Source organism: Pygocentrus nattereri, chromosome 17, assembly GCF_015220715.1.
Source record: "Pygocentrus nattereri isolate fPygNat1 chromosome 17, fPygNat1.pri, whole genome shotgun sequence".
NCBI lineage: Eukaryota > Metazoa > Chordata > Actinopteri > Characiformes > Serrasalmidae > Pygocentrus > Pygocentrus nattereri.
The window spans coordinates 3,267,586-3,290,860 of NC_051227.1; the positions used below are offsets into that span (position 1 = coordinate 3,267,586).

A 23,275-nucleotide genomic window follows, 5' to 3' on the forward strand; every position below is an offset into this window, starting at 1 on the left:
CTGTGGAAATTGGCAACAAGTTTGTCGCTGCATCCACAAATGCAAGTTAAAGCTCTAAAATGCAAAGAAGAAACTGTACAGAAACAGGATCAAGGTCTTCTCTGGGCCTGAGCTCATTTAAAATGGACTGAGGAGAAGTAGATAGAACAGCGATAAATATGCCACCGTCCAAACATTTTTGGAATGTGTTGTTGGCATCAAAGTCAAAATGTGCACATATTTTTCAAAAAACAAAATTTCTCAGTTTCAACATTTGACATGTTGTATTTTTAGTATTTTCCTTTAAATATGGTTTACATGATTTGCATATCATTGCATTCTATTTTTATTTACATTCTGCACATCATCCCAAATTTTTTGGAAAAGGGGTTGCAAAACAGAAATAGTGAAAATATGAAACTGGGGTGAATGTAACTGTAGCTATGGCAAAGCTCTAAATAAGAGAACTGTAGGGAGATAATTTTATTTGTAAGAGAGTACCTGAGTGTTATTTTTTACTGTAGTGAGTGCTCTGCTTCAGAATGTCACAATACATGCTGGAATGTATGATTCCCTCAATGAACCACAGCTCCCCAGTGCTGGCAGCACTCATGCAGCTCCAGACCATGATGCTTGACCGTAGGCAAGACAATTATCTTGGTACTCCTCACCAGGGCACCGCCACACATGCTGGACACAAGTTTATCTTCATTTATCACAATTTGGCATAATTTGGACATGTTCACTGTAAGGTGTACTCACTTGTGTTACCAGCTATTTAGACTGTGACAATGGACAATAGATAATGGCTGTGTGTTGAGTTCTTTTCAGAGGACAGTAAACCTGCACTGCTATACAAGCTGCGCACTGACTACTTTAAGTTATATCCAAGTTTCATTTCTATAGTGTTGTCCCATGAAAAGATATAATAAAATATTTGCAGAAATGTGAGGGGTGCACTGAATTTTGTGAGATACTCTATATATACTCACTGATGTCCTGCTCCTGTAATGTATGTAGAGACCTACAGGACACTTAATAATACATTCAAAAATTTCATTTATAATAATAAAATTTCTAAAATATAACATGATGGTTCACCTCCTCCAATATTCATTTTAAGAAGAACTCTGACATGAGCCAGCCAAGCCCATGTTGAAATATTACATGAATTTAGTCATGGCTGCACTAAATGTAGGACGTTTTCTGAAATTGAAAGATTTTTCATGAAGAAGTTCAGCTTTAATTTGCTACTAGTTGGGATCTTCTGGTGTTTGGTATGTCTTGGATGTATGCAGTGTCTGGAACCCCTCTGATATTCAGGGACCCCTAGGATTTAGATTTTTTGATTGAAATTTTGAGAAATTTAGGGGGTTCAGACACTCCATGCCCACCTGTTTTTCACACCTCATAAATATGGCAGAGACTTGTGTAACTTTATCTTGAGCACTGTCATATCCTGTTCTCATGCACAGACACACAGCTATCAAATCATAACTCCAACTTTTTATTGGATTGTTCTGATAAATAAGGCTCAAATCTTCAGCTTCTATGAGATAAATGTGAAATCAGTGCAGTAGGAATCTCCCAGTCGGTATTCAGCGGTTCTGTCCAATTTAAGATTTCAGATTCAAAACTATCTTATGTCCATATCTGTCCAACTGTCCATCAGTGTTAATTTGTATTTCCACCTGAAGTTCAGAGCGTCCACTTTGGTGTAAACTGTTTGAGAGATGATGGTGTAAACAGCAGAGCATCTCGTATCGTATTGTACTGATGAGATGACAAAAGAAAAAGTAAAAATGACTGAGTTCTTAAATAAATCACGTCCTTAAATAAGTGTCTGGTGATCCACCGTAATCCTCTAGATCACCTTGCAACTATGTCAATACAAACAAACTCACTGTCCATCCATCTGTCCATTCTTTCATTCTTCTGTCCATTCTTTCTGTTTTTGTTCTTTGGATCAGTCACATTCTGTAAAAGTTTGTTGTCTTTCTTTCTGTGTTTGTTTTCTTTCTTCTTTCTTTCTTTCTCTCCTTTCTCTTCCTGCTGATGGAGGTGAAGCTGGTTTTATTTGCTGTCAGTTTGTCCGTCTCAGCTAAACGACTCTTTGTTGTACTCAAACACGGTTCCTGATGTGGAGAACGAGTTGCAGAGTTTGTGTAACTCTCTGGAAATGCCTTTCGGACCGCAGCAGAACACGCCCACCTTCTTACTGCAAAACAAACACAAACGCCATCAGCGTTTGGAAAAGATGGTTCTTTAAGGGTTCTTTAATAAAGACAGTGATTCTATATAGAACCATGTGCGTCCTTAAATGGCTCTATGGTTCTGTTCAAAGCATGTTTGAATATGGATCATATGATAGGGTTCAAGCTTGACAGCAGATTCTTTTTGGTGCTGTTATAGAACCATTTTCAAATAGGTTAGACATTTACAATGACTCTCCATCAATCTGAACAACAGTAAATAGCATAAAACGCTAATCTGGGGGATCGAGCCCAATCTGGCAACAGCTGAACTCCCTCAGTTGGTAGATCATTCCGAGCACTCACTGCTGATTGGATCTTCCTATCTCCTGAAAAAGGAGATTCCACCTGGGTCGACCAATCACGAGGCGAGAGCTGAGGGGGCGGTACTTTTCCTCTGTCAGGCCCTGCAGAGAAAAAGAGAGTTCCTTTATGGGAAAATCAGATTTTCAGGACATCAAATTTGGCTTTAATCAAACTGATCGATTTAATTATACTGATCAATTTAATCAAATTCAGCTGTGTGTTCACTTCACTGGCAGTTCAGGCAGAATTTAAAGAAAAAAGTTTTTTATACCCCAAGCAGTGTGTGTGTGTGTGTGTGTGTGTGTGTGTGCGTGTGTGTGTGTGTGTGTGTGTTGTGTTTTGGTTGCTTGTGTGTGTGTGTTTACCTGTAGTTGCTGTGTGTTGGTTAGGAAGAGACGAATATTCAGGTAATCGGGACGATTTTCCTCCCACAGCTACAAAGAGAGAGAGAGAGAGAGAGAGAGAGAGAGAGAGAGAGAAACTCAGAGAGGGATAGAGAGAAGGAGAGATATAGTAGAAATAATTCACTGTGTGCTGTATATGTACAGCTGCATTATTAAGCCAATCAGCAGAGGGCACTGTCGGCCAACGCAGACACATTCACACACACACACACACACACACACACACACACACACACACACACACACACACACACATTTTCTAAGCCGCTTCTCCGTCAGGGTCATGGGGGAGTGCTGGAGCCTATCCCAGCGGTCATTGGGCGGAAGGCAGGATACACCCCGGACAGATCGTCAGTCCATCACAGGGCAGACAGACAGACACAGACAGACAGTCACTCACACACTCACACCCAGGGGCAATGTAGTATGTCCAACATTGAGAAAGTGCACTCATCTCTCTGCTCTACACTCACAACGTACACAGTGAGGAGTAAAACTAAAATATTCATAATACAGTTTCAAAAATTCTGCTTTTCACTCAGATTATTAAAACTTCAAAAAGAAATTAAGTTTGTATGAAGAATGTAAAATAGCAGCATATTTAATCACTAACACTTTAAGTGTTGTATATCTGTGTGTGTGTTACCTTGTGATGGAGGCCACACAGCAGTTCAGCAAACCAGTAAAAACACTGTAGGTCTCTGCACACCCACACAAAATACAGCCTCCGCAGCTTATACTGACTGCAGCCATCGCTACAGGAGACACACACAGAGAACTGTCACAGGCAAAATGCACAGGTTATGAAACAGGTAATCTAACACAGGCAAACACACAGGTAAAGAAACAGCTGATCTAACACAGACAAACAGACAGGTAAAGAAACAGATGATCTAACCCAGGCAAAAACATACAGGTAAAGAAACAGAGGTAAACACACACTGGTGGTGTAACACAGGTAAACACATATGGGTAAAGAAACAGGAGAAATCTAACACAGGTAAACACACAGACAAAGAAACAGGCAATCTAACACAGACAGACATACACAGGCAAAGAAACAGAAGGAATATAACAAAGGCAAACACACACAGGTAAAGAAAAAGAGGTGATCTAACACAGGTAAACACACAGGTAAAGAAACAGGTGATATAACACAGGCAAACACAGGTAAAGAAACACAAGGAATCTAACACAGGTAAAGAAACAGAAGGAATCTAACAAAGGCAAGCACACACAGGTAAAGAAACAGAAGGAATCTAGCACAGGTAAATTCACAGAATTAAACTAGCACAGGCAAAGTAGCACATGTAAAGAAACACAGTTACATGCACAGAGGCAAACTAAAAGATAAAAAATACAAGCAAACCCACAGAGGTAAACTAACGCTATAAAGAAACAGGTAAATATATACCTGTATACAGTGTATGAAATTCCCCCTGGTAATGGGGGTTCCGTGTTGTCTGGCTGCTAACTCACTCACCATAGTGGCGTGGATGCTTCAATGACAGTAAAATGTTTGTTTTATCAGCTGTTCTTCTGGGAATGCTCTGTTCTAGTTTGGTAAGGTGCTCTTCCTCACAGTAACTGAAATCTTACTCATCTCCTCAGGGACACCCCAGAATTTTGATTTTGAGAGGAGTTTGAGAGCTTAATAAATACCCCCTGTATTTAGCACCTTGCATGTACAGGTAAATAATCAGGTGTGTTGTAATACTCACAGCAGAGCGTGCAGGATGCTGGCGAAAGGTGTAACTCCAATTCCTCCGGCCACACACACACTGACTTCGTAATTAAACACTTCCTCTGACGGAGTTCCGAACGGACCGTCCACATACAGTCTGGGGCGGGACAACACGAGACAGGACTAATCAGCACACAGCATATAACAGCCACTCAGAACACAGAATTATACAACCAAGCAGCACACAGCAGATAACAGCCAATCAGAAGACAGCAGTTAACAGCCAATCAGCCAACCAATGTTAAATATTTTTTCCCATAGTAATGAATGGCAGAATGCTCACCATCATGAAACGGAATCATTTTTTATAAATCTCTTATTAGCAGTCCTTTAGTAACCGCCTAAGATAACATAGCAACTGCCTAGCAACACCCTAGCAACCACCTGGAACACCATATCAACTACTTAGCAACCTCCCAAGATGCCATAGCAACCACTTGCCAACAGCCTAACAACTAGCAATACACAGTAACTGCCCAATTAACAAACACCAAGACAAAGCCGGAGAATTCCCAAAGCAGCCCATCACTCTGTGTTTTATTGAGGAATTTCACCGCTGTAGCTCAGAATCTGCTTTACCCTATGGCTGCTGGGTGGGGATACCAGCTGATTCAGCCCCCCAACACACACATACACTCATATAGTGTGTATTATTATATTATGTTACATTATTAATGTGTTATATTACTTCCAGTATCAGCACTCAGCAAACAAATCACACTACAGCCAACCAGCAGAGGAACAGACACCACAGGACTCCACAGTGACATCATCTTAACAATCTCCTCTAACAGGATGTGACATCATTTTAATCTCCTCTCAGGATGCTCTAACGAAAAAAAAAACTTAAAAAAACAACAAAAGAATAGGAAGAACACACACACACACACTCCACACACACACTGACACACACACACACACGCATACACACACACACACACACACACTCACACATGCACACACACACTGATACACACAGACACACACACACACTCCACACACACACACACACACACATGCCCACACACTCCCACACACATACACATACACGCACACATACTCACACACACACGCGCTCACACACACACACACACACACACACACACACACACACACACATACACGCACACATACTCACACACATACATGCAATCACACACACACACAGTTCTCATATTCTGATCTCAGGGGGTAGTAGAGGTCATCACGTCATGACCTTTCACCTCTCTGTAAATCCACACTGTCACAAACCATAATGTCAACCACACACACACAGAGGGACATACTTGGGGTATCTACGCTGATGCATCATGGGAAGAATCTCTGAATGTTCCAACTCAGGAAACAGCAGATGGGAAAAACACTCTAGGAGAGAGAGAGAGAGAGAATGAGAGAGAGAGAGAGAGAGAGAGAGAGAGAGAGAGAGAGAGAGAGAGAGAGAGAATTTGAAAACACTTTTATTGAGACAATCAAAAGACCACAACCCTAACCAAAATGTCACATTTTAGGATCTGCATACTAGAGAAAAGATAAAAAGTAAGAAAAAGGAAAACTGCAACATAAAAACACACACAGTGCACACAATCAGACTGTCAACCATAAATTGTTGTCTTCATCAGTTGTACAGAGGACTTCATTACGTCCCCAAATACTCATGAATTCTGCCAGTTTGCCCACCAAATCATAATGTGCAGCTCCATTCTCAGGAACACAGCTAGCATACTCAGCGCTCCCTGACCAACATATGATTCTTCCTCATCTTCCAGATGGTTAGATTTGCTGTACCAGATAAAAAAATCAGCAACACAAACTGCTTTCCACCTTGCTGTTTAAGTAGGCCCAAAAATAAACAGCTGGAAGGAGAAAACCCTCCCCCAACAACTAACACCACAATTAATGAGGAGAACAGTTCACCGAGCCAAGCAAACAAACAGGTAGCAAAGGGATTCAGTCTCAGAAAAAAGCGTCAACACTCCCCAACACCTGGATCGAGGTGCACCCGATGTCTATTGCCCCAGGCACAATCCTCCACCAGAGGTCAGCCCTCCATATAACAAAGATCTCAAACCACCTGCTAGATATAACTCCATCTAGAACACGCGCCTGAGGCACTTTCACACAAATCAAGTACAGTGCTTACCTCTCAAACAAGGAGAAGACACCTGGTACTGGAGAGGTGAAAGAGAGGAGACACGTCTCATCCTGAGTCAAACCCACAGCAGGACCAACAGTCAGTTCATGAAGATTTTCTCACCGTTGGGCAAATGGGTCATTCAGGAAACTCAGGTCGTCTGCTGGCTGTGATCTCTGTACCTGTACTCCACCCAACCCCACCTTCTCCCTTGTCTACCCAGAGCCTCACTCTTATCCCAGTTAACTTTGGCAGGAGAATCCTGCTCATATAAGTTGAGGAACCTGGTCATCTTGACTGTTTTTGTTAAAAACTGTTACATCATTGGTACAAGCAGAAAGCACACGCCCTGGACCCTTGAGTCCTTGTGTAGCAGGAAAGCCAGCTTGTCCCTTCCAAAGTCAACCATGTAGTAATTTCACAGCTAAACTATACAGTTGATCTGATTGAGGACAAGCCTTGTGGACTGCTCAACCCACACCTGCTTTGACCATACATGCAGCACTAAATACCAAAAGCCTAAAGCACATTAAAAAGGTACTGATGATCAACAGGATCAAAGGCCTTCTCGTGATCAAGAGAAACCAGCCCAACACTTACAGCAATCCAAAACACCTTGCACAAGGAACAGCTTATCCATTATCAGGAAAGCAGTAAGACTGATCCCTGTGCACCATTAAAGAGAGGTAATTGTGAAGCCTATTAATTAAGAATTTATAGTCTTATAAATCAGTGGTTCTTATTTTATGCAATAAAGATACCATAGCATGGTGACATGAACCAGGTAAAACTTCTTCGCTGACAAATTCACAGATGATTTCATGAAAATCAACCCCAGTACGGTCCCAGAAATGTTTATAAAAGTCAGAGGGTAGGCCATCAATGCCTAGAGACCGTCCGGTGTTAAGCTGTCCAACCACAGCAGTGAGTTCTTGCAGAGTCAGATGAAAGTCTAGCTCAGCTCTGGATTCAAAGTCCAGTTGTGGGAGTCCTTGAAGAAGCTATGCAATACAGAGTCCTAGACTTCTGCAGTGTAGAACAGAATAAAAATCCACTGCATGTTTACACATGTCTGTGATTTCAGCAGGTACTTGTCCATCCGGAAGACGAAGACAACCCCTCTGCTTGTGTTGTGCTACTGAACATTCCAAATTGAAGAAGAAAGCACTCAGAATATCCATGTCTGCAAGTGTAGTAAAACGGGATCTCACCGAGGCCCCGTTCACCCTCTCTTTCAAGTAGGCACTGAGCTCCTTCCCCTTTTGCTGCAACTTCCCCAACATAATGGGGTCATGAGTAGCAGTCACTCCAAACTCCAGAGAGTGTATCGCGCTCTCAAGAGCCTGGATTGTCCACCTTGTGCCATGATAATTTCCCATCACTGTCTCAAATTTTTAAAAGTGCTTTTTTTTTTTATTCTTCCGCTCATCCCAAAAACACATAAACCTTGCACATAAACTTCATCATGGAACAACTTCACATAATATGAAGATGTTCTAGAAAAACGTGACAAGCTCGTCATGACAGAAATCAAGTGGAAACCTCAGTGATTCTACCGCTAAGGTGTGTAGATCGGTCTAGCCGGGCAGCACTAATTCTGCAGTCAGAGACCCTAAACCATGTTTACTGTCTAGCTCCAGTTACTCAGCATATGTCCAACAACCTGATCTTAGACAAGCTCTCAGAAGACTGAAAAGACAGTGAAATATGAAAACCAGAATGAAACTGGAAATTCAATTAAAAACAGGAAACACTGGAAAGTGTGTGTTTTAGATGTGTGTGCGTTTATGTGGAAGTACTGTGCTGTACTGTAGTTATTGCTGATCTTCATGTTTTTATTTTTGATTAAACTAACATATTTAATCAGACGTGTTTGTTAAATTGAAGGTAAGTTGTTAAGTTTGCTGGTGTGTGTGTTTACATAAGTGTTTGTATGTTTACATGTCTGTTTGTTCAGATGTATATGTTTGTTACAGTGAACATAAAGTGCTGGTATGTGTGTGTGTGTGTGTGTGTGTGTGTGTGTGTGTGTGTGTGTGTGTGTGTATTTAGATGTGTGTTCATGTGTTTAGATATGTCTGTTTTTTTACGGAGGACATGAAGTGCGTGTGTGTGTGTGTGTTTAGATGTGTGTTCATGTATTTACATATGTGTGTTTTACGGAGGACATGAAGTGCTTGTGTGTGTGTGTGTTTAGATGTGTGTTCATGTATTTACATATGTGTGTTTGTTATGGAGGACATGAAGTGCTTGTGTGTGTGTGTGTGTGTGTGTGTGTTTAGATGTGTGTTCATGTCTTTAGATATGTGTGTTTGTTACAGAGGACGTGTGTGTGTTCTCACCAGTCCAGTCTCCAACAACTCGAATATGAATTCCAAATGTTTCTTTGTTCTGTGTTGGACACTGAAAAACCAAAAACAGAGTGAGTCATACAGAGTACAGTTACAGAATGAGAGAGAACAAACAGACCCCTGGGGGGGGTGGGGGGTGGGGGTGGGGAGGTAACACTGTCTGTCAACAGGAGATTGTGTGTGTGTGTGTGTGTGTGTGTGTGTGTGTGTGTGTGTGTGTGTATCTACAGCACGATTACAACATCTACAAACACAATCATAGTGTGTGTCTCAGCCTCTTAGAAAATGTAGTTAAACTGTGTGTATTTTTGTGCAACACTCTTTTTATACATAAAAAAGTGAAATATTTTGATTAAAATCTAACTAAAATAGATTAGTTTGGGGTGGAGGTCAGTGTTATTACTCTGTCAGTATTCACAACAGTAAATGGCAGCTGATACAAGTAAATTCCACGCAGCCAGCAGAGGGCGCTCTGAGGGTTTCCCAGCACTGATAAGCTTAAAAAAGGACACTCCATTCTCAGTTCTCAGTAATTAACCATAATTTCCATACCAGGCTAAAAATAATAATAACATGTTTCCATTTATCAGCAATATCTTGCATCCCTAGAAAATTAGTGTCCATCAGTTGAAAATAAAAAGCATTTATTTTAACATTTTCTTTCCCAAACAATGAATGTAATACAGTTATAAACACAGCACAAATGTCCAAATTCTCTTTACGGTGATTTGAAAGTCACACAGACTCACCGCAGTTAGAGTGAATGCATGGTTCTCAAAGGATGACACACTCGGGCAGTTCAGCAAGATGTACTGAGAACACACACACACACACACACACACAACACAAACACACACAACACATGAACACACAGTTAGAATTTTACACAAATCAGATCATTAAAGTTCATTAGTTCAGCAAGACATCTGATTCTCCCAGTTTCCTCTCTTTCAACAAATACAGTCAGCTTGTTTGGTGTTTGAACTCTAAAAAATGGTTCTTCAAGGGTTCCTTATTACATGCAAATGGTGGTGAAATGGTTCTTCAGCTTAACAGAGAATATACAGTATTTGGTTTTCTATAGCACCCAAAAGCATTCAAGCTTGACACCATAGCAATAGCAGAACCCTTTTTGGTGCTATAAAGAACCCTTTTCAGGCTTCAAGCTTCCTTCATCAATCTGAAGAACAATGCCACTATGCAAACAACCATTTAAGCATGAAAAGGTCCAACATACAACTCATAGTTCTAAATAGAACAATTCATTTTAATAAAGAGCCTTGGAAGATTCACCCTTTTTAAGCGTGTAGCAGGCTAATGTACCTAATGGAAGTCTATACCCTGCCAATTAGCTTGACGCTAACTGCATATCTAAATGGGCTAACACTTTTCTTAAACATGTTGGTGAAATTGGTTTCCCATTATCCAGCTTCTTTTCTTTACTGATTTTCCAGAAAATAGCCGCTGCCCCATTTACAGTGGAACTAAAAATTCTAATAAGAAGCTGGGAACAGGAAGCCTCCTTCAGCTTCATAGCATGCAGAGGTGTTCAGTATCTCTAATAGACCTGATAATGTGGTTTCTGACACTGTATGACTCACTGTTATCTCCATCCAGATGGACTAAAATACAATAGAATGTCTAAAAACATTAGCAACCACCTGGAAGGCAGAGTTTACTGCTTTGCTGAACTGTTAACTCAACTCAGCAGAGATCACTACAGCAATAAAACTGTACTGTTAGCTGGTAAGTTGGCGAAGCTTACCTGTCCAGGCCAAGCCTTAAACCCACTCTTCAGCATGCGCACCTCAATGACATCACAAGGGTGCCTGATGACGGAAACTACAGTGACCGGAGCGCTGCCCCTGATACAGCGATACAGCCTCTCCACACAGTACAGGCAGAGCGGGGCCAACACCCACAGCCATGTCTACACACACACACACACACACACACACAAACACTATTACAAATGTCCCACAACATCACTCACCACTTACACACATTTAAACTGGCTCTACAGCATAATGAGGACATTTTTACAGGTTTTAGAGTTACAAAGTGGGGGTTTCTGATAAAGTAGCCACATAACATATAAAACACATTATTAAACAAACCTGAGGAAAGTGTGGCTGAAAGTGAGCGTCTTCCCTGCACACAATTGGTGAAGCTACCTTTGACTCCTCCTCTGTTTCTCCCTGTGGCTCCTGATTGGACCACATGTCTGAGCTTGCTTTTGATCGATTGGCCCATATGCAGCCGGGTGGGTGTGCTTCCACATTTGTCTGGTACTTTACAGCCCCTCTGTAATCCAGGGAGATATTACGTGTGCAGGAAATATATCTACCACTGTCAGTTAAAAATGTTTTTCCTTCTTATGTAAAGTTCCCATTTCGGAGATACAATGTTTATGTGTGTGAAGGAGAGAGAGAGTGTGTGATTTGGTGAACGTACCCAACCACGTGCACCATCAATATAACGTAGAAGAGGATGAAGAGGTTGTGAGTGTACCAGAAAATCTCATAGTTACAAACCCTGCAAAGACAGAAACCAACACAGAGCCCATTGTTTACTATGGAGTCTATGTTAAACTGAACTCATAACTCAGCAAGCAGCTCATCAGGACAAAAGCAGAGGAGATAGGCTGAAAACCACACATCTGGCAATCCTGCGTGGTGGGAAAAGAACTTCTGAGTGAAAGACATGCATGTGAAAAACCACCAGTGTTTCTGGTTGCGGCTTAAAATCCTGCTGTAGGTGCAGTTTGACTGTATCAGTTGTTTTCTGCTCTTTGTTGTTTCACTGTTTAAGAAGCTGCATCATCATACAGGTTTTCATAAAAACGTCAGATAATGTTCTATTCTGGTATTTTCGCACTGACGCAGGACTATAAAAACCAACAGAGCTGCTGACCAGTTTTTTGTCAAGCGAAACTTTAAATTAGCCTTTATAGTGAAGGTGAATCTAGTCTTCATTCACTGTGTAGTTTAACACACTGATACAGCTAAGGCCACCAAAAGTACACAATCAGTCCATATCCCTCATTCAAAAATTGTTATTTTTCATTTTCTTTTGACAGATTCATCAAAAAGTGAAGTCATGTGAACAAAAACATATTTCAGTTGTTCTACTTTGTGTTCTAGAAATATTTTCCAGTGTTTGACTACTGCTTATGTTGGAAAGCTTGTCTGCTTTAATAGTAAAAGTCTATTAAATTAATTAATTTCTTTACATTTTTTGAGGGTTTTCTTTTTACATTAAAACTTACAGAAGAGTCTCTACAGATTAGAACCTGTCTACTAAATGGACAATGTGCTTACACTTTTAAAAAAAAAAGTGTTTAAAGGTTTTTTTGGTTTTTTTTGGTAAGGACAATGGTTCTATGTAGAACCATGAACTCTCAAAGAACCATTTGCACAATTAAATGGTTGAATGGTTCTTCAGATTAATGGAGAATGTGTTGTATGTCATTCTATACAGGCAGCAAAAAGTAATCCACTGTTACAAGCTTGACATTGTATACAACAGAAGAACCCTTTTTTGTGCTATATAGAACTAATTTCAAAAAGGTTCCATATATATATATATATATATATATATAGAGCCACATACATGTTCTCCATCAATATGAAGAAGCATCACCATGCAAACAAGCATTCAAGCATGCAAATCCTTGAGTGTTTATGGTTCTATATAGAACCACTGACTTTACTGAAAAACCTTCGAAGAACTGTTTTTTAAGTGTTGTTATTTTCTAGTTGTGCAGGAAACTACAGGAAACAGTAACGTATATCAGAGTGAGGAAAGGCTCAGAGGGTTAATCAGGGCCACCTCTCCTCTCCAGGCTCTGACAGTATTTGATTTTTAAAAGCCCTCTAAAAGGCGGAGGCTGGCTGAGAGCTGAATGTCCTGTCCATTCAGATTCCAGTCACTCTGCCTTTGAACCAGTGAAGAGCCTCAGGCCGATAAAGACAACACTTCAATCACAGCCCAGCCCACTCAAAGAGAAAGATCCTCCTAGCCCATCAGGAAAGACCCTCAGAGTCTATCATGCTGTAATTATAGTGGAATGGAGGGAGAGGGCCTGGGGTCAGCTTTGGGTCAGATGGCTGTTTACTGGTGGCCTGAAAAATCACCCTAGACTGCTGCAAGAGGCGTTAGAGACAACCTTTCAGCCTTTTCTAGAGACATTAGAAACAGTAGAGGTTTAAGGAACATTAAAAACAACAGAGGCATTAAAAACATATAAACCTATTCTAGAGAAACAACAGAGGGGTTAGCAACAACGAAGGTGTTAGCAACAGCTTTTAAAGATATTCCAGAGAGACTAGCAAAAACGGGGTGTTAGCAATGATCTTTTAAGCTTTTCTAGTTGTGTTCAGTATTAGTTTTAAAATTTTTCTAGCAAACATTTCAAATATTAGCAGTGATTGTGATTGCAATCTTCAAAGATTTTATAGAGGTATTAGCAACAACTGAGGCTTTAGTCAAACTTTTGAACTTTTCATATATTTAGTATCTTTCAAATCAGGTCTCCGGGTCCCCACTGAGCTTTAATTTGTGTTATAATGGTTGTTTTGTGTGAGATGTTTCGATGTATTCATATTGTGTTATCATGTCTCACCCAGCAACAAAAAATCTGATTTTTTTTTTGTTTTTTTTTCTTTCAGATTCTGTTTTAATCTTTCACACTGAATATTTGTGTGTAATAACTTGCTGACTCTCATTTCAATCAAAATTCAATCAAAATAAATAAAAACCTGGACAGGTGTCCACAGCACACGGCTAAAGAAACTTGTTTTTGGAGAAATTTGAAAACAGGATGCAAGAACTGAAAAGGTCATAGGTGAAGTGATAAAATGTGAGGAGAAGAAAAGGATGAGAAGGAGAAGGCAGGTGAAGCAGAGAGGTAAATGAGGGGAGAACTTCACCTTATACTGTAAGATGAAGCTGTAAACATCAGGAACAAAATGAGGACCAATAAAACTCCAGTGATCCCAGGAACTGATAGTGTGGGGACACAAACATCAGTAACAATAAATAATTAATCATAAAGCAGATCAATCAGCCGGAGCTCCCTCAGCGCCACAGTGGTCCAGAGTGTTCCTGCATGGCTGTTAATGCACTGTGTGGAATTTGATTGATTGATTGATTGATTGATTGATTGATTAATTGATTATTTGATTATCAATGTAATTCCCCAGATCTCCGACTGAAGGGTCTCAGTCTGAAGGTAATAGAACCAGCTCGTCGCTCGGCCCAGTCCGTCTGCAGGGTCAGTTATTCCGTCAGCGTGAGGAGGATGAGAACCGGACCTGGTCACTGAGGGAGCTCCAGCTCCAGCCAATCACAGAGGAGCTTTCACTGCACACTGCAGATTCACATTGGATTAAAATCAGATACTTGATCTCAGATCAGGAAACAGCTGCTGGACTCACCTGTGGTCAGAATGAGAACACGGGGATCCTGAAAAACACAAAGCGAATCTTTAATGTCTGAAGAGTTCAGGATTAAACAGAATGAAGTGAAAGTCAAAACTGAAATCTGCGTGAGAGTGTGTGAGAGTGTGTGTACAGTGTACTGTGTGAGTCTGTGTGGTGTGTGGGTTTTAGTATGTGTGTATGTGTTTGTGTGGTGTGTGTTGGTGCCTGTGAGTTTGTGTTTGAGTGTTTGTGTGTTACATGTATGTTAGTGAGTGTGTATGTGCTAGTGTTAGAGTGTGTGTTAATGTGTGTGTGTGTGTGTGTTTTAGTATGAGTGTGTTGGTGCGTGTTTATGTGTGTATGTGTTTTTGTGTCAGTGTGTATGTTAGTGCCTGTTTGTGTGTATGTTGGTGTGTGTTTATGCTAGTGGTAGCGTGAGTGTGTGTTAGTGTGTGCATGTGTATGTGTGCATTTTGTGTGTGTGTGTCTGCAAGTTTTAGGTGTGTTGATGTGAATGTATGTTTGTTTTAGTGTAAGTGTTTTATTATGTGTGAGTTTTGTGTGTTAGCACGTGTTACTGTGTGTGTGTTTTTGTGTGTGTGTGTGTCTGTGTGTGTGTGTGTGTGTGTGTGCGTTTTAGTGTGCCTGTGTGTGTGTGTTGTAGTATGTGTGTTTAGTGTGTGTGTCCGTGTTTTAGTGTGCGTGTTTTAGTGTGTTTTAGTGTGTGTGTGTGTGTGTGTGTGTGGTTTTTAGTGGGTGTGGGTGTGTGTTTTCGTGTGTGTGTGTGCGTGTGTGTGTGTGTGTGCGTTTTAGTGTGTGTGCGTGTTTAGTGTGTGTGTGTGTGTGTGTGTGTGTACCTGTCCCCGGTGTTGCGCTAAGTTCAGGGCAGGGAAGTCGTCTGAATACCTGACAGAAAATCTGACAGCGTTGACCAGGTGAGCACTGACATGAACCACTGCACACACACACACACACACACACACACACACACACACACACACACACAAACACACAAACACACACACACACACACACACAGTGAGGCGAGTGTTCAGATTTTGTTTTTAATAATATTATAAATAATTATGTTATTAATATTCAGTGCTGAGCTCTGAGATGCCAACGGTGAGGAGCTCACTTCTGCAGCATTACTTTGGTGTTTCCTCTCCCCCTCCTCCCCCTCACCCCCTTCTTACCCCTCGCCCCCCTCCTCCTAGCCCCCCTTCCTCCTCCAGTGTGACTGTATGCTGTAAGAATGTAGACATACTGAGCAGAGATGTCTGATCTAACAGCTGATAATGTCTCTCTCTCTCTCTGTCTCGCTCTCTGTGTCTCTCTGTCTCCCTTTCTCTCTCTCTCTCTCTCTCTCTCTCTCTCTCTCCCCCCATGGGCTGTATTGTGTTTATGGTGTTGTTTATTGGCTGTGTGCTGTGTTGTTGCCGTGGTAACAGGATGTCCCTGAACTAAGCGCTCTGTAATTAGAACAAGACCTCAGTGTCCTGAGACAGGAAGTAACAACGAGACTGGGGGGCAACCTTGTATCACTTAACGCTGGGGTCTCTCTCCACACACACCCACACATGAATACACACCTGTCAGCTGGAAAACTGCAGCTGTATGTTCAGCCTGAATTATCCCTCATAACTTAATTACAGTCGAACTGACTCAAACAAATTATTCAGTACCTACTATGAAGTAGTGTGTAGTTTATTGTAGATGCACTGTAGTTTGATGTGTAGTTTGTTGTAGGTACACTTTTGCGCTGGTAATTCAACCCATGACCCAGAAGGATAAACAGCTTAAAAGTGCATGTGGATGTGCATGTGGATATGTGTGTGTGTGTGTGTGTGTGTGTGTGTGTGTGTGTGTGTGTGTGTGTGTGTGTTTTAGTCATGGTTTTTGATCAGTGATCAACAATATTTATTTACCGTTGACGAGGTAATCAGCAGTGGTTAGTTTTCGCTCGTTATGGTTAATATAGATATTGATCCAGTTACCAAACATCAGTTACTGACCTGAGAGGACACAGATGGCCACCCCGCAGACCACGTGGAAGCTTTTACTCTTGTCCAACAACCGCCGAGCTTTTCTACTGTTCACCTGAAACAACAGCGTCTCATTAATGTTTCTTTTTCTCCAACACCCTCCACAGTTCATTCTTAAATGTGTTCTTGATAAAGGTTTTAAAAAGTCTAAAAAGTTTTCAGAACCTTTAAAATGTTTTAGAAAATGATCATTGCTTTTTCATATTTTCTAACTGCTCTTGTTTTTCTCAATTCTTCTAAAATTCACAGCTTTATTTTAAAATGTCTGTTATTTTTATATTCACGCTTACCTGATGTGTTCCCCTCAGTGCGGTCAGTAAAGATCTGCACATGGGAAGCAGCACCAGGCTGCAGTTCAGGTTCAGAACGGACGCTGACCCTCGGCTGAGGCACAGTCCTAGCTGGACAAACACACAGAGGGGTTATATCTGCAGATGCTGGCCTTTAGTAAATAGAGAAAACGTGGAGAGAGACTTTCAGTTATTCTGCTTCTAAACTGTGCAGCTCAGTTCAGCTTTTATTAGACAGTCAAGCTCAGAGCTCACTTTTAAGAAGCATCTGAAAACACAGCTGTTTAACTCAGCGCTTCATTCTACGGCTCTTTGGCCTTTAGCTTTAATCTGATCTGTGTTTTAATCTTATATGATTTTACATTAATACATTGCAATTATTTTTGCCCCCTACAGGCCTGGAGGAGACCTTGTGCAGAATGCTCAAACACTGTAACACTCAAAGCAGAACATCACCATCACATTTAGTACGTCATCACTGTCAGAGCAGGACCTCGTATCTCCAAACACCACTGTTCAGGAGAAACATCCTGATATGTGTAATAGAAATGAATATAGAAAGAAGTTTTCAAGTACTTGTGGTACTTTATAGTACAACACCATTTCCAAAAAATGTAAATAAAAACAAAATGCAATGATGTGCACATCATTTTCATTGAAAATTCTTCAAAGACAACATCAAATGTTGAAATTTTGTTTTGTGAAAAATATAGGCCCATCTTTATTTTGATGCCAGCAACACATTCCAAAAAAGTTGGGATGGGGGCAACAAAAGGGCGGTAAAGTTGGTGGTAGATTGGCAACAGGTCAGATGAGGAGTAGTTCAACACTCTGTAAAAACCAATTCAAGAATAACATTTCTCAGCATAAAATGGCAAAGAACCTTTCCTTTTTCATCATCTACAGTATCATAATCTGGAGAAATCTCAGTATGTAAGGGACAAGGCCAAAACCAGCATTTGCTGGCTGTGATCTTTGGGCCCTCAGGCAGCACTGCATTAAATCAAACATGTTTCTGTAGAGGAAATCACTGCATGGGCTCAGAAACACTTCTGAAAAACACTATCTGTGAATACACTTCATCACTGCATCCACAAATGCTAATTAAAATTTATACACAAAGAAGAAACCAAATACAAACAGGATCCAGAAATGCTGCCGCCTTCCATGGGCCTTAGCTCATTTACAATGGACTGAGGGGAAGTGGAAAAGTGTTCTGTGGTCCGACGAATCAACATTTGAATTTATTTTTGGAAATCATGCACACTGTGTCGTGGCGGCATGGTGGTGTGGTGGGTAGCGGTTGGTAGCGCTGAACCCAAGAGGGCCTAGGGTCGATTCCCCAGCTGGGTGACTGGGGTCCTCTCTGTGTGGAGTTTGCATGTTCTCCCTGTGTCTGCGTGGGTTTCCTCCCACAGTCCAAAGACATGCAGTCAGGCCAATTGGACATGTTAAATTGCCCCTGGGTGTGAGTGTCTGTCTGCCTGCCCTGTGATGGACTGGCGACCTGTCCAGGGTGTATCCTGCCTTCCGCCCGATGATCGCTGGGATAGGCTCCAGCACCCCCCCGTGACCCTGAGGGTGAAGTGGATGGATGGATGGACACTGTGTCCTTCAGGTTAAAGACCACTCAGCTTGTTATCAGTGCACAGTTCAAAAGCCAAAATTCATGATGGTATAGCGGGTATTAGTGCACATGGCCTTCATGATGTACACATCTGTGAAGGCACCATTAATGCTGAACAAGTTCTGCAACATATGCTGCCATCCAGACGACGTCTTTTTTGAGGGAAGGCCTTGATTATTTCAGCAAGACAATAGCAAACCACATTATGCATGTATTACAGCAGCATGGCTTCGTATAAAAAGAGTCCGGGTGCTAAACTGACCTGCCTGCAGTCCAGATCTGTCACCACTGACAACACTTGGCACATTACGAAATGAAAAATTTGCAACAGGGACTCCTCAGTTCCCAATCATTTACAGCGTGTTGTTAAAAGAACACAGTGGCCCCTGTCCCAACTTTTTTTGAACACATTCGTTCAAATCTCAACTTAATTTAAAATAGCGATGAAGAACGGAAACTTGAAAATAGAAGAAAACGCTGTTTGATCCGTGTTTGACTGCTACAGTGATGTTCTTACTCTGGAATGCTGTTTGCTTCACACCAGACATAACGAAAGGTAGAATAAAGGTTCCACTTCTGACTCATCTGCCCTCCATTGCACGCTGTCCTAACATCAACGAATCATCCAGACGCTTCTTTCCAGATCAGATACACATCTGTTCAGCCATCCAAAGACTTATCTGAGTAAAATCATCAGAACATCCAGCGAACTTCAATTTTCTCTGGCGTTAAGTTCTCTGGGTGTTCCGTCTGCCTTGTGCGATGGTGTGACTCAGAGAAATTCCTGAGAATGTTCACTATTGTTCTCCAATTGGAGACTCTGAGGTTCTTGTCCCAGAACAAATATGGCTTTGTATCCTCATCAGATTTGAACAATGGTTTCTTCAGGAAGTCCTTTGTCCATGGCGTAATCAGCTTGCTGAGTGTTTGTGCTGGAAGCAGGACTGACCAGCTGTGTTCAGTCTGCTGACTGTAAATAGATGACTGTCCATCTATTTAGGCTAATTTAACCGTCCAATTACTTAATTCACTCAGAACAGTGGAGGGCAAGGAGACCTAGATGGGGACCTGGCTGAGACATTAAAGCAACTGTAGCTGCACTCTCATAAAAAAATATGGGTTTACAAGGGTTCTTTAGTAAAGACAGTGGAACCATTTGCATGCTTAACAGGTTCTCTGCATTTTTCAGATTGATGGAAAATATGTTTATGGTACTATATATTACCAAAAAGAGTTCTTCTATTGCAGGTGTCACCAACACGGTGCCCGCAGGCGCCAGGTCGCCCGCAAGGACATGCGCATGACAAAACCAGTGATCGCGGAGAGTAAACTAGCGGGCTAGCAGGCACAGCATGCAGTCTCTTAACCCAGAAACATGGCAGAAAAAAGAAAAAATCATATCACTTTCACAACGAATGGGAGGTAGAGTTCTTCTTTACAACTGTTAAAGAAACCTGCGTGTGTCTCATTTTCAATCACAAAAAGCAACCGAAGCCTCGTTCAGAGCTACACATTTTCTGATCAAGAAGAAGAAGGCATCTTCAGATGGAGAAGTTGTCAAAGAAGCAATGTTAATAATTGCTAACATTGTATTGAAAGATGAGAAAAATGGCACCGATCTAATCTCCACTCTCTCCGACATCCAACTGGGGGTGATGACATGTAGTGATGTAAGTGATCATCAGAAAATGTAAAAATTGCTGAGATTAATAGAGATAAAGTGCTGAATATTGATATCTTGTTGTCATTGTTGATAATTATTGTGAGAAATCATTAATTAATCTGATCAGTGTCTTCACATAGATGAGTATCATTAATCATTATTAATAATATATAACTAAAGGCAAACTGAGCAAATTTTTTTTAGAAGAGCACATCAAACTGGGAGCCCTTCGTATAACTCGGTAACCATAAAGTAGCTCTCAGTTTCAAAAAGGTTGGTGACCCCTGTTCTATTGTAAACAAGCTTGACATCGTAACAATCCCAGAACCCTTCTGGTGCTATAGGGAATATTTTCATAGAAAATGGTTCTTAGAAAGTTCATGGTTCATCTTTTTAAGAATGTAGGCTAACTGCTCTAGCTGATGTTAGCTAGAACCAAAAATTATTAAGATCCTTCCCTGTTCTTTATGGTTTTGCTTCCATTGACTCTCTGCACAATTTGCAAACAATAAAATTAAAATGTATAAAATACTGATAAAATAGATTTTTGCCACCAAGCAGCTCATTTTAATCAGACTGTTAGTGACAAAAATGCTTCAGACAAAAACATCATTTATTGATAAAGCTGTTGTCAGTTGTTGAGTCTGGAATTCTGTGTATGTTGAAGCTTGTGTATATTTGGCTTCCTCAACTTTCCCAAGACCTGCTGATGACTATATAATTCTTATTCATTTCATAATAATTTTTCTCCATTTCTCTGTCCTGTAGAGTCCTTTAGAAAGTCTCTCTTTAAGAGCTTTTAAAGGTGCTCTTGTGTGCTCAGTGCAGCCTTCATGTCTTTGGATGTCTGGCACCTCAACAAAGGAACGTTTTCTCTTCATCCTCTGAGGAGGAGAAGCTCCTGTAGAAGCTCACGAGTCTAAGTATCTACTGCTGAGCTTTAGTTTTAGTGTTAGTGCTAGCATTAGCTTATGAGATCACCTAAAGTGAATAAATAAACAGAGAATAAAACATTTAAAAGCAATGAAAAGGAAAATAAAATTAAATGAATAAATAAAACATTTCAGTGATTTAAGACAAATTACAGAGGAACCTGACAACAAAGTGTATCATATCACACTGGTGCAAATTTAAGTGGTGGGGGGTGGGGGGTATGGATGGGAGTCGCCTCCACTTTTTCAAAATTTTGGGTGGGTCATTTTAGGGGGCATGCGATAGTCATTGAAAAAAAGGAAAAGCTGATTTGCTAAAGAGAGATATAAATTACTGTCAATTATCATACAGCAGAGTTTAATACTAGAGTTGGATGAGTTAAGACCAAGATTAAGTTTATTATTACGTTCAAGGAATAAGACTAAGTTTGTTATTAGGTTCAGGGAATAAGACTAAGTTTGTTATTAGGTTCAGGGAATAAGACTAAGTTTGTTATTAGGTTCGGGGAATAAGACTAAGTTTGTTATCAGGTTCAGGTTTAGGGCTGAGTACTATAGTGTGCTGGACAGGGACTGAAAATAAGAGCTAAAATATTCAGAATAAAACCAGTGTATCTGAGTGTGTGTGTGTGTGTGTCTCTCTCTCTCTCTCTCGCTCTCTCTCACACACACACACACACACACACACACACACACACACACACACACACTCACACACACACACTCTGATCTCTGCGTTCCTTTAGAAATAGCCGACATGCTGTCACACGCCTGAAGCTGCAGGAACTCAGCAGCTCAGCAACTCAGTGGACTTTCAGCTCCTCAAAGAATCTGCAGACACACCTCCAAAGTTCAGTCTCAGAAGCTGGTTGATGATTTTCTGAACTAATCAAACCCATTCAGTAGTGCTGAGGTCTGGACTCTGGGGTGGTCAGTCCATTGTTCAGCTTCTTTGTTTGATGTGTCCGTCTCCTTTTCTCAGTGAGGTTCTTCTTGATCAGATACACATCCTTTCAGATCCACAGCGCTGAGTGGTCTTCTCACAGTGGAAGGATGGACAGAAACACCTGTGGATGTTTTCAGATCTGCAGCAGCTTGATTTTCTCCTCTCTCTCAAAGAGGAAAGCTTTCAGTGCTGTTTATCTGATGGGGTGGTTTTGGGGTCTTCCAGGTCTTCCAGGTCTTCCAGGTGGTTGTTAGGAGTCACAATTTACACTTTCTCTAGGAGAGTTAGTGAAGGAAGTTTCTAATGTCCATATTAATACCGAGTTCTGGGATGTTTTCAGGTGAATGGAAGTGTTTGATGACCCCAGAGTGTTTTAACTAAAAGTTCTTAAATAATTATAAAATAATCAGAGCACAGTGTCTATATGTGTCTGTTTTAGGGAGGGGTTTGTATCTTTAGGTCCCACATAGTGAATTCATAGATTATCTTTATTTTACCACACATCGACAATCTGATTGGTCATTGCTCAGCTCATTTGTATAAACTTCCAATAATCCAATAATTCACAAGGAAATAGAGCAAGTGAGCATTACAGCACACTACGAAGGATCTTTTCTTAGTTCTAGATAAACTTACCGAGTCAGAGTTGTTTACAGTGGTGGTGATAGGAACCAGACGTCCACCTGTAAAAGCTCACAGAAAGTTCCTACAGTAAATGGTTCTGAATTCACTGCCTGATGTCTGAGATGCTGTTTTTTGATAGTTTGAGAACTTAAACTCCATTCATGGTGGCGGGAGACATGCAGGGTGCTGTGAGGCAAAATAGTCCCCAGAGAAAACTGATTATTCCAGATTTTCCACTATTTTTCCATCAACATTCCGTATAAACTCTGAAGACTCGTGTAGGTTCACTGGTGTTTCTTATAGTAAATAAAATGTCTATATTTGTGTTGTTGTCATGGCAACCCCTGGTTCCTATCACCACCACTGTAAAGAGATCTGAACCATTTCACAACAAACCACTCTGAATCCCTCTGTTTACATCTCACACACTGAATTATGGGGGGATTTTGGAAAATGTAACCGCCTGTAGCCTCAATCACTGAAAAATAAGATGCGTCAACTTTTTTGGCAATAAGCGATTAAGAGTAAGTGAATCAGCTGTAACGAAGCTGAGAGAAA

At 40.9% G+C, this 23,275-nt stretch overlaps 1 protein-coding gene across 2 annotated transcripts in view; it reads right to left on the reverse strand.

The window, feature by feature from the left end:
* Positions 1 to 1,465: 1,465 nt before the first annotated feature.
* The window catches only part of LOC108411480 (NADPH oxidase 4), a 23,584-nt gene continuing 1,774 nt past the window's right edge, over positions 1,466 to 23,275 (reverse strand). The window contains exons 3-18 of one of the 2 annotated variants that reach the window (XM_037546438.1): positions 16,926 to 17,032; positions 16,606 to 16,690; positions 15,448 to 15,545; positions 14,606 to 14,633; positions 14,099 to 14,171; positions 11,622 to 11,702; positions 11,285 to 11,471; positions 10,933 to 11,097; positions 9,917 to 9,979; positions 9,159 to 9,219; positions 5,972 to 6,050; positions 4,663 to 4,782; positions 3,588 to 3,696; positions 2,903 to 2,971; positions 2,538 to 2,638; positions 1,466 to 2,197 (exon numbers count right to left, since the gene is read on the reverse strand). In XM_037546438.1, coding sequence (XP_037402335.1) covers positions 2,077 to 2,197; positions 2,538 to 2,638; positions 2,903 to 2,971; positions 3,588 to 3,696; positions 4,663 to 4,782; positions 5,972 to 6,050; positions 9,159 to 9,219; positions 9,917 to 9,979; positions 10,933 to 11,097; positions 11,285 to 11,471; positions 11,622 to 11,702; positions 14,099 to 14,171; positions 14,606 to 14,633; positions 15,448 to 15,545; positions 16,606 to 16,690; positions 16,926 to 16,967 — 1,482 coding nt within the window. In that variant the 5' untranslated portion in view covers positions 16,968 to 17,032 and the 3' untranslated portion in view covers positions 1,466 to 2,076. Of the gene's footprint in view, positions 2,198 to 2,537; positions 2,639 to 2,902; positions 2,972 to 3,587; positions 3,697 to 4,662; positions 4,783 to 5,971; positions 6,051 to 9,158; positions 9,220 to 9,916; positions 9,980 to 10,932; positions 11,098 to 11,284; positions 11,472 to 11,621; positions 11,703 to 14,098; positions 14,172 to 14,605; positions 14,634 to 15,447; positions 15,546 to 16,605; positions 16,691 to 16,925; positions 17,037 to 23,275 lie in introns of both variants that reach the window. The other variant, XM_017683060.2, reaches the window with a different exon arrangement.